Raw genomic sequence first — 17,290 nt, 5'->3', positions numbered from 1 at the left:
ATCTGTACCCTCCCAGGAGAAGCCCAGTCCCGCCCAGGTGCTCTGGTGCTCTCCCCGCCCCGGGGATTTCAGTGTGACATCCACCTTTCCACTGGGTTTTGGTGTCCTTCCGGGAGGCGGCTGGGTCCTGATGCTCCGCGCCTGCGTGCTCAGCACCAGGCACCTGAGCAACCTCCCTTCTCTCCTAGCGACCTGGTGAACGGCCTGGTGGTCCTCATGAATAGCAACGTCAGCAGCCCCGTCAACCTGGTGAGTGCGCCCCCTCCCCATTTCAGAGCCGCCATGCTCCTCCTCTGTGAGCCATGAGAAGCACCGGGCTTGGCTTGATGGGCTGTGATGCTCAGGGCAGGCGTGCTCACTGCTTGCTGGGTCCTAGAGAGGAAAACCCACGGAGTAAGACAGTAAGAGGACAAAGAAGTACATGTCTGCAAGGCAGGGAAGCGAGTGTAATGAGACTGAGCCAGCTGCGCACCTGAACTGGGTGGAACGTTTTGGGACTGGCAGACGTGCATGTCCTGGTGCGTCTTCTCGCAGCATTTAACATGCAGGCGCTGAGAGGCCTGACCAGGTCAGGTGTGAGAGGTGGAGGGGTGGCGGGAAGTGGCGGAAGGTTCCAGGGGCTTGTGTTTCAGCCGCACAAACCACCTGTGTGCTTCTCCTTTGTCACTTCCTGAGTCCAGCACCTCCGTGTTGGGGGTTGAAAGGTCATTGTCTCGGCCCTGAACACATTTCGTGCCAGTGGGCTTGCTTCTCAAAAGGAATGTGTTCTGTCTGTGGACAGTTCTGGCCGACGGGAAGCTTTTCCTTATATTTAGGACTAAAATCTCATTCCCTGGATGCCCAGTTACTAGCCTGCCTCCTCTGCATGCTGCCTCGCGGTGTGGTGGCCTTCTAAGGTTGAGGGGCAAGGTCACACCCCCAACTCCTCTGCAGCTCTTCGGCAGCATTCCTGTCAGCTGGCTCCTTTGACCCTTCAGTCGCTGTCTGCTGAATGGTTTTCCGCCTCGTTCCCATGCAAGGTGTCCCGTGTAGACTGTCCCCACTCAGGGTGTCCTGCTTCTGCTGATGGCCCTGACAGGAGCCTCCGGCCCCGAGTTCTCCGTGGAGCACTGATGCTGCCCGTGTGTGGGTGGTAGTGCCGGCCTCGGCCGATGCAGTTACACTTATAACCAGACCCCTTTCTTCCATAGGGGAACCCAGAAGAACACACTATCCTAGAATTCGCCCAGTTAATTAAAGACCTTGTGGGTAAGTAGGGCACACACGTTCCTGGGTGAAAGTGCCTGCACTTTCCTGTCAGTCAAGACACCTGGTCTGGAAATGTGTGCTTGATAGAAGCTAATTGAGGTGGATAAAATGCAGACCTTTATCAGGAGCACTTAATTGTTTTCTGCTTCTTTAAGAAATGGGAAGATGAAGACCACGGGGTGGGCAAGGAGTTGGGTTTTGTTCCCCTTCGTAATTGCAGGTGTACGTGAGCGGGAAGTATAGTGCCCGGTAGAGACCTGGTGATGGTAGCTCCCTCTGCACAGGTGACAGGTGTTTGATTTCAGACACTGGAGAAGTGCGGACCTAAAATCCAAGTGGGCCACAGTGTAACCACCTGTTTCGGTGGGCAGCTGTGTGACACACCCCAGACCACACGGGCTGAAGCAGCAACCGTATCATTTGCCCAAGATTCTGCGAAGAGGCTGGCCCCCGAGCAGGTTTCTTGTGCAGGCCTGGCTGGGGCTCCCTGGTGTGGCTCTGTTCCGGCGGCCAGCAGGGTCTGGGTCCAGCAAGGATGCTGAACAAGCCAGGCTCTCTGTCCGGCTCGCGGCCTCTCCAGCGGGGTTGCTGGACATCTTAGTGTTGCTCAGGTCTCGCTTCTGCAGGCACATAAGTGCCCAGGTCTTAGTTAGGCATCAGCCTGGAGCTCGCCAGGGTCATTCCCCCAGCACTCTGCGGTTAAGTGAGTTAAAGACCCCCCCGCCCCTAACTCTGGGCGAAGGCCTGCTTCAGGGCATGACTGGTGTTCAGTGGGGGTAGCAGGGTCATAGTTCCCTGCACATGCATGTGACCACACACCACATTTGCCTTTTGGAGTTGTGCTTGGTGGGCATACCTGCCATGCTAGCTGATGGTGGGTGGTCTGCCTGGGAGCAGGCCCTCAAGTTTCACTCAGGCCTGTAGCAGCAGAGTAGCCTGCCCATCGCCAAGCTCTTGTGGGGACAGAAGCACAGTCCCGCAGGCGGCTGAAGGACTCCATGAGACGCGTCACCCAGCCTGTACTAGTCATTTGACATGTGTAGTGAAACACCACATCCCTGGAGGTTGGTGATGCTCTCCTACCTTTTCTTTTTTAAAACAACTCAGGTAGTGGAAGTGAAATCCAGTTTCTCTCTGAAGCCCAAGATGACCCGCAGAAAAGAAAACCAGACATCAAAAAAGCGAAGCTGATGCTCGGGTGGGAGCCTGTGGTAAGTGGGGACCCGTGTGTCTCTCATAGATGCATGGGAGATACGAGGGGAAAATGAAATGAGTAACTCAAAGATTGGGAAAGAAGAAGAGGGAAAGAATAGTCCTTTTAGGGGAGAGTAAATGACCTAAGAAAGTTGAATGAGCCCTTAGAAGAATAGATGGGAGATTACTGATAGTTTGTGACAACATTTATCGGCTGACAACTTTAGTGTCCTCTCCCATAATGTATCCATCCTTCCTAGTTGATGAAACTCTTTGGGAAGGATTTTTGACAACTGAGTTCTTTTGTGGAGGGTTTATCTTAGACGGATAAGGGAAGCTCAGAGGAAGCCTCTCCCTGCATTTCTGTTTGTCCAGTGCCTACAGCTCAGACCTAGCAGCGTGCCAGAGTGGCAGATCTGGGGGGGCATGTCCTGAACTCCTACAGACATGTTTTGGGGTGGCATGTTCTGCTACCCTTCAGCGGTCTAGGGAACTCTGAGTAGAAGGCAAAATGTTGAACCTTAAAGAGGTGTGAGAATATCCACCCTGTCCGTATTGTATCCTGTGATCTACAGTCTTAGTGATCAGCTGAAGGCACAGAAATCTGCAGAATGAAATGAAACTATGATTTTGCCCAGACTTAACAAAGTCTACTGGACCAGCTGTACAAAACAAGGAACAGCGAGCACAGGCCTTCATGTTCAGAAGGAATTTGTCGTTGGTCCCTTTCTAAGTAGAGCCTGTTTTAAGCAAAAAGGCCTTGAATAAAGTCAAATGCACATTCACTACATAGTAACTGTGGCTCATAACTTATGTGAAGTGTGTATACAGGGGTACTTTTATTTGTCTGGAGTTAAGTATAATATTATAGCATTCTTAGAACATAAGTCACCTACTGCTAAGAAAATTGTTGAAAGATCTTGTCCAAAGAAGCTTTACTCAAATCCAACTTAATATTCCCTATTTGTCTGTCTCTAACAGCTTTGGTGAGATTGGCATACAGCAAACTGCCATATTTAAACTATACGATTATAAGTTTTGACATGAAACCATTGCCACCAAGTTAACAGGTGTATCCTACTCCCCAGTTTCTGTCCCTGGGCAGTGCTCCCTCCACTTCTCCTTTGTTCTCTTAATGATTAGATTTCCATTTCCTGTTTGCTGAAGGGCTGCTCCAGGTTAAGATTGCTTTCTATAAAGTCCCTCTCAGAGTCAGCCCCTTAGGTCAGGGCGGTGAAAGTGCAGAGGGTCAGTGTCTGTGAGGATGAGGTATGTGATCAGATACAAGTGCTTCCAGAGCATCTTCCCTCCATGGTAACGGTTGGGGGGGGCGGGTGTGTGTTGTTCTAAAAGCGACCTTTGTGACTGGTTCCAACTGGAGTAGCTGCCGAACACAAGAAGTCGTCCAGATCTCTGGGGGTTTAGAGTTCATTCTTTTTATGTCAGCCTGGAGTATATAATTTGTCAGGTTTCCCAGGACATGTAAAGGGCCCTTTGCAAAGATGGCGTCTCCCTTGTGACCCACACCTGTGCTGTGACCTCAAGTCGTCACTTCGTTCCTGTGAAGCCTGAGACTGTTCAGTCCCCGCCTCGTCTCTCATTCTCGCTTTCCCTTTAAACAGGTCCCACTGGAAGAAGGTTTAAACAAAGCCATTCACTACTTCCGGAAAGAACTCGAGTACCAGGCAAATAACCAGTACATCCCCAAACCAAAGCCCGCCAGAATAAAGAAAGGACGGACGCGCCATAACTGAGCACCTCACTCGGGACGAGACGCCCGTTTCACACTGAGATGTACTTTTTCTTTTTTCTTAAAGAGACTTACACAGGTGTCATGAAGAACAAACTGGAATTTTATTCTGAAGCTTGCTTTAAAGAAATGGATGTGCCTAAAAACTCCCCTCAAAAACCTGCAAATTTTGCCTTGCACTTTTTAAAATCTGTCTTTTTATGTAAAATAGCATCTCTGCGTATTTTCAAGTTTTTTATCTTGCTGTGAGAGCAAACGTCATGACTGTCGTTGACAGTTTTATTTACTGGTTTCTTTGTGAAGCTGAAAAGGAACATTTAATGGGGTGAAATTGCTGATTTTATTTATAAAAGTGGGACCTAAAAGTGAGACGTGATACTTACTATGTATAAAGCAAAGAACGAGCGAGCAGTGCTGCCGGGTGGCCCTGGCGTTTCTTGGTGGATGAAGAGTTCTGTCTGAGAGCTTTATGTTTCTTTCAGTTCAGAATTTTTCCAAGGTCCAGCTTTGAGTTGCAAACTTGACTTTGAACTATTTCTGTCGGATATTTGAAATCACTACTGTGTTGTGCTGCGTATTTGGGGTGAGGTAGGGTGGGGGACAAAGTTAAGGTATTGGTTAACAGTGGTTAAATATGCTATTTTAATAAAATATTGAAACTCACTTTTAAAGGTTGGCTGGCTTTCTGCTTTCATTGTTGGATTGTTCAGAAAAATGTTGGAAAATTTAATTTTAAAAACTCTGTAAACATTTATGTTGGTATATATATATATATAATTTGATGAGTGGATATTGGAAACTTTTATACGCCCCTTGGGTTGAGTTTGAATATATTAACTGCTGCGTGGAGGTATCTTTAGCTTTTACCAGGGTTAGAATCACTGTGTGTCCATTTCTGGCAACAAGACCAGATGGAGAAAAATAAGTGCCTGTGAACTAGACTCATTGAGTGAACACTTGGAGAGCTTTTCCTTTCCTTAAGAATTCTTTCAGGATTTAGTTTTTATTTTTGTATTCCTTTTAAAACAAATGAAAGAACAACACTGTCAGTTAAAGCAACACAGTCAATAGGCTCTGCGCGGGATGGAACCAGCACCAAGGAGGTGAAAGCACCGGGCATTTGGCCAGAATGCCCTTTTCCACACCTCACCAGGAGTGTGCCTGTCCTTCAAAGTCACTGGGGAATAATTTTTTAGTTGGAGATGTTTTTCAATCAGAATCTGGTGCCAGGCCAAGGAAGTTTTGGTTTTATTTGTCATGGTCAATTTTCCGCAAGATTCTAGAACAAAAGTCGGTGCTAGATTGGATGTGGTGTGAGGGGGGGAAAAGAGGATTCAAGGATGATTTCTTATTTTTGTCATTCTTTTGGCCAGAACTAACCAGTGCTATATTTATTGAACAGAGATGAATAGAAATGAGAAGCTAGTTTGGAAGCTACTAATGGTGACCCGTACACTGAAGACAGAGTGTAGACGGACGGAGGTGTGTGGGGCAAACTGTGTGGTGCCGTTTGGGAGAGCCACAGGGTCCAGAGTTCTCCTACCTTGTTACTTGCTAATTCTAGGACACACCCTTGAATTTCATTCTTAAATATCCCCTCCCCTCGCCGCCCCCCCATGATTTTTATAAAATTCAGGGAACAAGGAAGAAGTGGGTGAGGAATGGTTATGTGTAATAAGTCACACTCAGGGAAGGGGTAATACTTCCAGGGAGATAATGAAAACTTCGAATTAAGCATATGAACATCCCAGGTAGACAGGAAAGTATTATTGAGGGAGCCTTGATTTCAACTGCATTCTTGTGGATACTGAGTCTAGCCCACCGACCCCACGTAGACTCCTGTACCATTGCTACTGCATGAGTCCTGGTAGAGTCTTAGTTATGTGTGAGTTTGACTTAGTCCTTAACCTAGAAGTTATGTTGGTCTCATAAGAGTTAAATTTGGTCTCATAAGAGAGCCAGGGAAATCTGGGTCACCCTCAGTGATTTCCTGGGGTCAAGGAGCTGTGAGTTTCAGGGTTTCAGTTTGCATATTAAAGTGATCTGTGTGCTTTGCCTAGACTTTCTCTTGGTTGATTGCCACCTTTGGTAGAGAATTGAAAAATAGCCTTACCCTGAGACTGCTACTACAGCTTCTCAGGGGTGGGATGCACATTGCTTCCAAGACCCCAATAGGGCTTTGTTCCAATTATTGAGATTTTCCCATCTGTTTTATCTGCTTTAAAAAACTTATCTGTATTCTGTTTGTAGCTTAGCCACATTGGAGAATAAGGGTCATTTATATCTACAGCTGTGCTGTGGGACAGAAAAGAGCAGCGATTTGTTTTATCAAAAAATCTAATTTTTTTCACCCTTTAGGGGGCTAGCTCATTTCCCTTTCCCCGGGGGCGGGGGGGGGAGGCTATAATATAACCCCAGCAGGTTAGATTGATTAACTAGTAGGTTCTGATATAAATCCAGCAGGTTAGATTGATGAACTAGTTTCTCCTAGGGCCGTGGTCAGCAAACTGCGGCTCACGAGCCACATGTGGCTCTTTGGCCCCTTGAGTGTGGCTCTTCCTAAGCCTTAGGAGGACCCTAATTAAGTTAATAACAATGTACCTACCTATGTAGTTTAAGTTTAAAAAATGTGGCTCTCAAAAGAAACTTCAATCGTTGTCCTGTTGATATTTGGCTCTGCGGACTAATGAGCTTGCCGACCCCTGTCCTAGGGCAGCCTTTGCTATGAAGAACAAAGTGCTCTGATGTAGTTCAAAGTAGCTTCTTTTTCCTTCCTGATGCCAGAAGCAACGAGATTTTTCTCCGCTCTTCACTATGAGAACCCAGTTGAACTGGAGGTGAAGCTCAAAATTTTGGGGTCCCCCTTTGGCTGGCTCCCCCTGGATTTTTAAGCTCGGACTTGTCCACACTAAGCCTCCCACAATTCGTCAATTATACTTCAGATTTTCGGACCCTGGCACTCGATCACATGGAAGTTGATAATCCAGTGAGTTGTAATTCTCTCTATTTGCCTGTCAGTCTTCCCAATTTGAGGGAAAGAAGTTTGCCTTTTAACCTCACTTCTCGGTGTATCTAAGAAGAATTACTGATTTTTTTCATTTGTTCTGCTTTTTAGCAGATATGACGGAGTGATGAGTTCCCAAGATCCTTACCTGTTGGTTAATGGGTTTGTTCAAGAACCTTAATGTTTTTTAAAACTCTTACTGTTTAATATATTTTGAATTTGGTGTTTCTGTAATTTTTATACATTTTATTTTAAGTAAAACAAATGTGATGGTACAAAGACCCAGCATGCAAATGTCAAATAACTGACTCGCATCTACCAATCATGGGAGGTCAGATTTTAAAGAAACTAAAAGTGCAAGGAAGAGACTTCTGTTTTCAAGAAGATGAAGTGGACATAATTTTGCTATTTTTTCCCACCAAGTACAATGTAAAGTTCTGGACACCTATAATAATAAAAGGGTAGTATGCTAATTAGACCGGACGTTATTCTAAATGTCCTTCCTGACGAAGCCGGGGGCAGAGGGAAGCCAGCCTGGGTCCCAAGTGCCAGAGGGAAGCTGGTGCCGACATGACAGCCAGGGGAAGGAAGGCCTACTCTTAAACAAATTTTCGTGCAAAGGGCCTCTAGTTAAATATAAAACAAGCATAAGGAGACTCTGAAAGTAGGTAGAAAAAAGGAAGACCATCTGGGACCTTAGGACCCAAGGAAGGATCTAGTGGTGTTATGGACTGACTTGTGTTCTCCCCAGAATTCACATGTTGGACTCCTAATCTTTAGAACCTCAGAATGTAGTCATATTTGGAAGTAGGACATTTAAAGAGGTTATTAAGTTACAAGAAGAAATAAGAGGCATCCAAATTGGAAAGGAAGTAAAACTCAGTATTCGCAGATGGCATGATATTGTATATAGAGAACCCTGAAGATTCTACCAAAAAAATATATATATATACTAGGACTGATAAATGAATTCAGTAAAGTAGCAGGATATAAAATAAATATCAAAAACTTACTGCATTTTTATTCACTGTCCAAAAAGGAAACTGGAAACAATCCCATTTACAATTGGATTAAAAATAAATAAAAATCACACACACACCTAGAAAAAAAATTTGACCAAAATGGTAAAATACCTGTACTTGGAAAATTGTAAGACACCAAAGAAAGAAATTGTAGAAGATACAACAAAATTGAAGCATATACTATGCTTATGGAAAGGAAGAATTAATATTGTTAAAATGTACACACTACCCAAAGCAATCTATAGATTCAATGCAATTCCTATCAAAATACCAGACATATTTCACATAACTAGAATAATCCAAAAATGTATATGGAACCACAAGAGATCCTGAATAGCCACAGTAATCTTGAGAAAGAAGAACAAAGTTGGAGGAATCATGTTACCTGATACCAAACTAATACTATAAGGCCATAGTAATCAAAACAGCATGGTACTGACATAAAAACATACAGATCAATGGAACAGAAATAGAGAAAAGTTGGACAGATCCATGCAAAAAAACACGACCACCTTCTTACACCATATGCAATAAACTTAAAATAGATTAAAGACTTAAATGTAAGACTGGAAACCATACAATTAGGAGGAAACATAGGCAATAAAATCTTTGACATTTCTCTTTAGTAATATTGTTTCTGATACAGTTCCTTAGGCAAGGGGAACAAGAACAAAATAAATGGGACCGTATTGAACTACAAAGGTTTTGCACAGCAAAAGAAACCAACACAGGGAAAGACAATTTTCTAAATAGGGGAAGATAATCGCTAATGACACATCTGATAAGGGGTTAATATCCAAGATTTATAAAGAACTCCTACAACTCAACAACAACAAAACAATCATATCTAAAAATGTGCAGAGGACCTGAATACGCACATCTCCAAAGAAGATATACAGATGGCCAATAGACATTGAAGAGATGCTCAACATCACTAATTATCAGAGAAATGCAAATTAAAACCACAATGAGATATCACCTCACACCTGTCAGAATGGCTATCATCAATACAACAGCCCAGCCAGCATGGCTCAGTGGTTAAGCCTTGACCTATGAGGTCAGGTTTGATTCCTGGTCAGGGCACATGCCCAGGTTGCGGGCTAGATCCCCAGTGTGGGGCATGCAGGAGGCAGCTGGTCAATGATCCTCTCTCATTATTGATGTTTCTAGCTCGCTCTCTTCCTCTCTGAAATCAATAAAAACATATTTTTAAAATAAAGATAAAACAACAAGTGTTGGCAAGGATGTGGAGAGTAGGGAATCCTCTTGCACTGTTAGAATGAAGACTGGTGCAGCCACGGTGGAAAACAGTTATGGAAATACCTCAAAAAATTAAAAATGGAACTGCCGTCCTAGCTGGTTTGGCTCAGTGGATAGAGTGTCAGCCTGCGGACTGAAGGGTCCCAGGTTTGATTCCGGTCAAGGGCGCATGCCTGGGTTGCGGGCTTATCCCCAGTAGGAGACATGCAGGAGGCAGCCAATGATGATTCTCATCATTGATGTTTCTATCTCTCCCTCTCTGAAATCAATAAAGATAATATATTTTTTAATGGAACTGCCTTATTACAGCGATTCCATTTCTGTAAATATATCAGAAGAAATCCAAAACCCTAATTCAAAAGAAAATGTGCACCCCTATGTTCATTGAGACATTTATAATAGCCAAGATAAGGGAGCACCTCAAGTGTCCATCAGTAGGTAAATGGATAAAAAAAGCAGTGGTACATATATACAATGGAATATTACTCAGCCCAAATAAAAAGTATGGAATCCTACCATGGGTGTTATACTAAGTGAAGTACGTCAGTCAGAGAAAGACTAATACCATATGACTTCACTTTTATGTAGAATCTAAAGAACAATATAAGCAAATAAAACAGGAACAGTCATAAATACAGAACGGACTGATGGTTGACAAAGGGGAGAGGTGGAGGCTGGGTGAAAAAAGTGAAGGGTTTGAGAAGTACAGATTTGTAGTTACAAAGTAGTCATGGGATGAAAAGTACAGTATAGGAAATATAGTTGATAATATTGTAGTAACTATGTATGGTGCCAGTTGGGTACTATGAATATCGGGGAATCCATTGTAAAATATATGATTATCTAACTACCATGCTGTACACATGAAACTAATACAAAATAATATTGAATGTAAATTGTAATTGAAAAAAATGGAATGGGAATAAAAAGAGGTTATTAAAGTTTAAAATGAGGTATTTAGAGTAGGTCCTAGTACAATCTGACTTATAAGGAGAAAATTTAGACAACATTCATGTGGATGTGAAGAGCAAAAACCATGTAAGGATACAGCTACTGGTAAAAGGTAGCCATCTGCAAGCCACAGAGAGAGGCCTCACCTATCGACACCTAGACCTTGGTTTTTTAGCCTCTGGAACTATGAGACAATATTTTCAGTTATTTAGGCAAGATAGTCTCTAGTATTTTGTTATGGCAGCTCTAGCAAACTCATACAAGTGGTGAGTTTCCTGGGTTTTCTTTTTGCTTCAGTTATCCCAGACTTGGAGCTGGAGAAGCCAGCACCCAGAAATTCTAATGTGCGCCAAAATAAAAAGCACTGTGGATGAGTTTAACAAGAGTGGAGAGGACAAAAGAAAGAATCCATGAACTTGAAGATAAAGCAATAGAAATTACCCAGCTTAATCAACAGAGAGAACATAGACTGAAAAAGGAAATGAAAACTTTAGCAATAGGTGGAACTATAGCAAAAAATGAAAAAAATTAAAAAAACATGTCATGTCATTGGAGTCCTGAGTGAGGAGAGAGATGGTGGAACTGAAAAAATATAAGAAAAGGGGCTGACAATTTTCTAAATTTGCCAAAAAAACATAAACCAGATTCAAAAGGCTAAGTGAACGCCAAGTAGGTAAACCCAAAGAAAACCATACCAAGGCACAGCATAGTCACACTGAAAACTAAACCAAAAGGCAAAAAGTCTCTAAAGCAGCAAGAGGGAAATGAAACTTTTCCTTTAGGGGCAAAACAATGAGAATGGCAACAAGCTTCTCATCAGAAACCATGGAGGCCAGAACTCAGTGGCACATTTTTCAAAGACTGAAAGGAATTCTATATCCAGTGAAAGTACCCTTCTGAAATGGAGAGAAAATCAAGTCATTCTCCTATGAAAGAAAATTATGAGAAGTTTTCACCAGAAGACCTATCTGAAAAGAGTGAGTAAAGTAAAACTCTCTAGAGAAAAAGAATCTGTAAGAGATATAAACTTGGAAGGTCAGGAAGGAAGAAGGAACATGGAAAGAGCAAAAATATGAGTAAATGTAATTGGTTTTTCTTAAGTTTTCTAAATTATATTTGATGGTTGAGGCAAACATTAAAACACTCATGATTTCCAATGTAAAGGAAATATAATAAGACAACTGTATTATAAATGATGGAGGGTGAAAGGAGATAAGGTTTCCACACATTTTACCCCCACCGGTAAAAGTTGTCACAAATAAATCTGACGTGTGTGTGTGTGTGTGTGTGTGTGTGTGTGTGTGTATAGTAACATCTAGAGCAACCACTAGAAAATCCATCCAAAGAGACATACTCAAATGCACAAATAGAATTTTAAAAAATGTTTAAATCCCAGGAAGACAGGAAAAACATAAAATTAAAAAGACAAGCAGAAAACAAAAAGTAAAATGGCAGATTTAAACATTGACATAATAATTACATTAAATGTAAATGGTCTAATGATACCAGTTAAGAGATGGATTGGCAGAGTAGGTTTTTTTTTTTTTAATGGCCCACCTATATGCTGTCTACAAGGCTTTGAAAATATCAATAAAATTCAGACTTCCAGCAAGACTGATAAATAAAAACAGAAGACATAACCAATACTAGGAGTGAAACAAGTGATTCACTTACATCAAAAGGGATCATAAGGGAACACTAGGTATAACTTTGTACATACATTTGACAGCTTACATGAAATAGATCAATTCCTAGAAAAGTGTAAACTACCACAACTTACCCAATATGAAATCCATAATCTGAAATAGCCTTATAAGAAACAATTTATCATCTAAAACTTTGACTGAAAAAAAAATCTTCATATCCATTAGGATTCCCTGGAGAATTCTACCAGGCGCATGAATTCTATACACTCTCTGCCAGACACTAGAAGAAGAAGGAACACTTTCTAATTTATTTTATGAAGCCAGTATTAGCCTGACATCAAAACCAGACAAAGACATTTTAAAAAAAAGAATTAAAAAATAAATAAATAATTACAGACCAATATCCCACATGATGTAGATGTAAATATCTATATATATAAAAGGAAAAAGCTAAGTGACCATCCAACCAGTAGCTATGATGCACAATGACCACCAGGGGCAGATGCTCCAACCAGTAGCTATAACACACACCACCAGGGGTCAGATGCTCAATGGAGGAGCTGCAGAGCTGTGGTGACTTGGCAGCGGCAGTTCTCAGGTGATGCACCATGGAACCAGAGAGGAGGGAGCCCAATTCTGGGGGGCATCACCCGAGAACTGCCTTCTCACAATCCAGGACCCCTCAGAGGATGTCAGAGAGCCAGTTTCGGCCTGATCCCCTCAGGCTAGACCAAGCAACCCCACCTGCTGGAGGGACCCCGCTCACACTGCAAATGGCCTTTGAGCTGTGGAACCGACCCAGGTGTCTAACTGTGTGACTGGTAGCTATGACGCGCAAATGACCACCAGGGGCAGATGCTCCAACCAGTAGCTATAACACACACCACCAGGGGTCAGATGCTCAATGCAGGAGCTGCTGAGCTGTGGTGACTTGGCAGCGGCAGTTCTCAGGGGATGCACCATGGAACCAGAGAGGAGGGAGCCCAATTCTGGGGTGCATCCCCCGAGAACTGCCTTCTCACAATCCAGGACCCCTCAGAGGAGGTCAGAGAGCCAGGTTCGGCCTGATCCCCTCAGGCTAGACCAAGCACACACACCTGCTGGAGGGACCCCGCTCACACTGCAAATGGCCTTTGAGCTGTGGAACCGACCCAGGTGAAGCCAGCTGGGGGGTGGGGGTGGGGGGGGGGACATGGGAAGTTGGCTATAGGGCGTGTCTGACCCATCTTGCCCAGTCCTCCCCTGCCGGCCAACTTCTAATTAACTTCCTTTCGATGTGCATGAATCTGTGCACTGGGGCACTAGTTTTAAATAAAAATGTCAGCAAATTGAATTTAATAATAGATAAAAGGAACTATAGTTGACCCTTGAACAACACAGGGGTTAGGGGCACTGACTACCCCCCACCCCCCAATGCAATTAAAAATTCACCTATAACTTTTGACTCTCCCAAAGCTTAAATACTGTTGTCCAGAAGCCTTACTGACAACATATTTTGTATGTTGCGTGTACTATACACTGTATTCTTAGAATAAAGTGAGCTAGAGAAGAGACAATGTTAAGAAAATCAAAAGGAAGAAAAAATACATTTACGATACTGTATATATTTACTGAAAAAAATCCAAATACAAGTGAACCTGCGCAGTTGCACCCTGTGGAGTTTAAGGGTCATCTGAATATGCCATGAGCAAGTGGGGTTTATTCCAGGGATGCAAGGCTGGCTCAGCATTTTAAATCTTGATCAGTCTAATTCACCTTAAAGAAAAACATCTCATGATCTGGGGGGTAAAGTAGGAAATATAGTCAAAAATAGTGTAATAACTATGTATGGTGCCAGTTGGTTACTGGAAATATCAGGGGGAACATGATTGTCTAACCACGATGCTGTACACTTAAAACTAATATAAAATATTGACTATAAACTGTAATTTAAAAATGTTTTAATTTTTTTAAAAAAAGGAACACAAAAAATATCTCGTGATCATATCAAGTGATGCTGAAAAATCAAATCCTTAAATATTTCAGCTATACATGATCTGACCTCTGCTATCTTTCTGACAAACCTTGAATTTGAAAGATTATTCTTTAGTGGAGAAATTTAATGGGCATTGTAAAAGCTTAAATGGGGATAAATGGTAATTACTAAAAATGGAATTTCATTAAGTATCAATGAAGTAAAAACGTGTTATTGAAGATAGTAAAAAAGATATGGGTAAAGGCATTGATACCTGGTTTTCCTACTTTATAAGGTGATGGTGAGGTTGCAGTGATGTAATAGAGATGTGAGGAGAAAATGAAGATAATGATTTTTTTATTACTCCCCAGAACAGAATCTTGTCTGAGTCAACTGGCCACCTGGTAAGGCCATGGACAGACTATTAATCAAATTCTTCACTCCCAGCTTCACCGATCAAAGGCAGGAGGTAAGAGCCACCTGTTGTCAGCACAGTGAGGACCTGCTTAGCAGTCCTATCAGCTTTCTGGCTTTTTCAATAATGGATTCTTCCCATGTTCCTCTCACACTTCTGGTTTATTTTCATGCAGTTTGTTTCTCAGCAGAAAGAGAGAATGAACTGGGGATCAGAAGAGAATAGGATGAGAGATTTCAATTACAACAATGAAACCAGCTCTGGATTGCAGCACACGCAGCCCGCACATCACCTGTAACAGGCTTTCCCACCTTGTCACAGCCGCTCCACCGCCTCTCACTCAGCTGCTCCTGAGTTCCTTGTAAGGCTGGTGGTGGCAGCCGCGGCCACCGTGGGGTCCTCTGCCCCCTCCTCAGGCTGTCCTACACCAGGTGTGCTAGTTATTCACAAGAATGTACTCCCAATGAAGACAGTTCTTTCGAAATCCCAGTTCTCCGCTGTACTTCCCTGGTTTTTCCTGATTGCTGCAGCCAGACAGGAGAAACGGGAGGTCACCAAACTACTAGAAAAGTATCAGCCTAGCTGTAAGCAAGGCTTCCCGGAACTTAATTGACTGGTCTGCCCCTGAACAGGCAATCGCGCTGGTCTCTAACACTTCTCCGGGTACCTGGTCTTGCCTGCTCTCCTTACACACGTGCACTGCTAGTCTTAGCGTAGAGACACCTTCCGTCAGAGTCAGAGGAGCAGGGAGGGAGAAGTGAGTCGCTGCTGCACCTGAAAATCGCCATTGGGGATCCCAGGATCTCAAACTCTAAGACACTTTAATCTTCAAGTGCAGACATTTCCATAAACAGTCTTGACAAATATTCCCTCACCCGCTGGCAGCACTTCACTGTGAAGCAGCCCATCCATTTTTAGAATTCTGAGCTGGACTGGCTGCACTGAGCAGCCACGGGGGCGGAGCCTCTGCTTGGGTCCTGGGGCTCCTCTGGACAGCCCCTCCAGTGCTTGACAATGAGCAGTCCCACTCCAGGCACAAGGTCCACGGCAGGGCTTTCCCTGAGCGAGCCGGTCACCCTCCCCACCCCCTGTTACCTACTCAGAGCCTTATCTTTATTTTAGTTTTTAATTTTTAGAGAGGAAGGAAGAGGGAGAGAGAGAAGCATCGACGTCGAAGTGAAACATCGATCAGCTGCCTCCTGCACGTCCCCTACTAGGGACTGAGCCCACAACACAGGCATGTGCCCTGACCAGGAATCAAACCAGCAACTACTAGATGCACAGGACGACGCCCAACAAACTGAGCCACACCAGCCAGGGCCTCGGAGGCTTATCTTTAATAGATGATGGGGGAAGGGAAGCCATGTCTGGGCACGTGCCATCCTCTCATTTCCAGCTTTAGCTCTTGGTCAGTATCTTTTTACAGCGGAATTGTTCAGCCTTTGTTAAAGAATTAGCTTCATATGAAAATGGTTGGTTTGTAAAATTCTGAAGAGGAATTCTGATCGGCAGAGGAAGACAGTGTTCTTGACTTACCAGGGACCCTGCAGGATCAGGTGTAGGATGGGGAAAGCACTTGAGCCAGGGTTTCTGAGCAAACTCGGCCAGGCCGGCACCTGAGCTGGCCCCAGTGCTTGTGAGTCATGGTGGGTGGGCTCTGGCGCAGAAGGCAGCCCCTGCCCATGTGGCGGCCACCTGGGAGGAAACATCAGTTTGCTATTCTCTGCTGAACACAGGCTCAGGACACGACAGGCCCACAAAGCTTGCTTTGGAGGGAGTGGGTGGTCCCTGACACGGGGTGGCATGGATAAGATGCTGCCTGTCCTGGGCGGAGGGAGAGATATAGGGTGGTGTGGGGAGGAAACCTGGTTCTGAGTTCTAAGCCTGTTCCGTTCCACACTCACTTTGTATCCCAGGAAGTGCCTCATGCGTCGCCTCAGGTCGTTTCCCTCCTGTACAAAAACGAGACGAGGTCAGCTTGCCCTTGTTGAGTGCTCTCGGCTCCATGAAGCACATCAGCGAGCAGTTCCTGGGTGGGCTCTGTGCTGGGCTCCGGGGTTCACTGGAGCAGAGACCAGTGGCCCCTGTCCTGGAAGTGGCGGTGTTGCAGGAAGAAGTGTTTGTCACATAACCACGCAGGCAGTTGTTTTCCGCAGGAGGTGCTGTACCCCGTGCTGTGTCACAGAGGAGGCTGACTCAGAAGCACTGGGGAGGAGAAGTGACAACACTGAGTGCTGGAGGGAGTCTGAGAATTAACCCAGAAAGGGAGAGAGAACCTTCCAGAAGGAAGGAGTGGAATGGCATGCTGATGGGATTGAATGGCTGGAGGTGCTAAAGCACAGAGCAAAGAGGCATGGGGATGAAAAGAAGCGAAGGGATAGGTAGGGGCCAGACCGCATAGGACTCATGTAATTTCACCTTTAACCTCAGGATTATTGTAAACTTTCCCTGTCAATATATTGCAGAACTGGACTAGAATCCCTTTAAGTAGGCACTTTCATGAATGGGAGAAATATTACATGTGTTCTTACTAACCCCTAACTCAGCTTTAGCCTCTTCTTCAATTATAAATGTCAGCAACAAACTGCAATAGTAGTCTCTCTTACCTGGGACTTTGTCAGCAAATATGCCTGTCACTAGATCTTATTATTTACTAGAGGGCCGGTGCACAAAAATTTGTGCACTCGGGGGGAGGGGGGGTCCCTCAGCCGGCCTGTGCCCTCTCGCTGTCTGGGACCCCTCGGGAGATAACGACCTGCTTGCTTAGGCCTGCTCCCGGGTGGCAGAGGCAGGCCCAATCCCTAGGTGCAGCCCCTGGTCGGGCTCAGAGCAGGGTGCCGCCCCCT

At 44.3% G+C, this 17,290-nt stretch overlaps 1 protein-coding gene across 10 annotated transcripts in view; it reads left to right on the top strand.

The window, feature by feature from the left end:
* The window catches only part of UXS1 (UDP-glucuronate decarboxylase 1), an 88,388-nt gene extending 83,533 nt beyond the window's left edge, over positions 1–4,855 (top strand). For 8 of the 10 annotated variants that reach the window (XM_006759522.2, XM_015561186.1, XM_015561185.1 and 5 more), the window contains 4 exons: positions 189–249; positions 1,191–1,248; positions 2,356–2,459; positions 4,065–4,855. In XM_006759522.2, coding sequence (XP_006759585.1) covers positions 189–249; positions 1,191–1,248; positions 2,356–2,459; positions 4,065–4,196 — 355 coding nt within the window. In that variant the 3' untranslated portion in view covers positions 4,197–4,855. The remainder of the gene's footprint in view (positions 1–188; positions 250–1,190; positions 1,249–2,355; positions 2,460–4,064) is intronic. The other 2 variants (XM_015561183.1, XM_015561182.1) reach the window with 1 other exon arrangement.
* Positions 4,856–17,290: the final 12,435 nt, after the last annotated feature.

The sequence above is a fragment of the Myotis davidii genome, unplaced genomic scaffold (assembly GCF_000327345.1).
Source record: "Myotis davidii unplaced genomic scaffold, ASM32734v1 scaffold614, whole genome shotgun sequence".
Taxonomy (NCBI): Eukaryota; Metazoa; Chordata; class Mammalia; order Chiroptera; family Vespertilionidae; genus Myotis; species Myotis davidii.
This window is presented reverse-complemented; position numbering and strand designations above follow the sequence as displayed.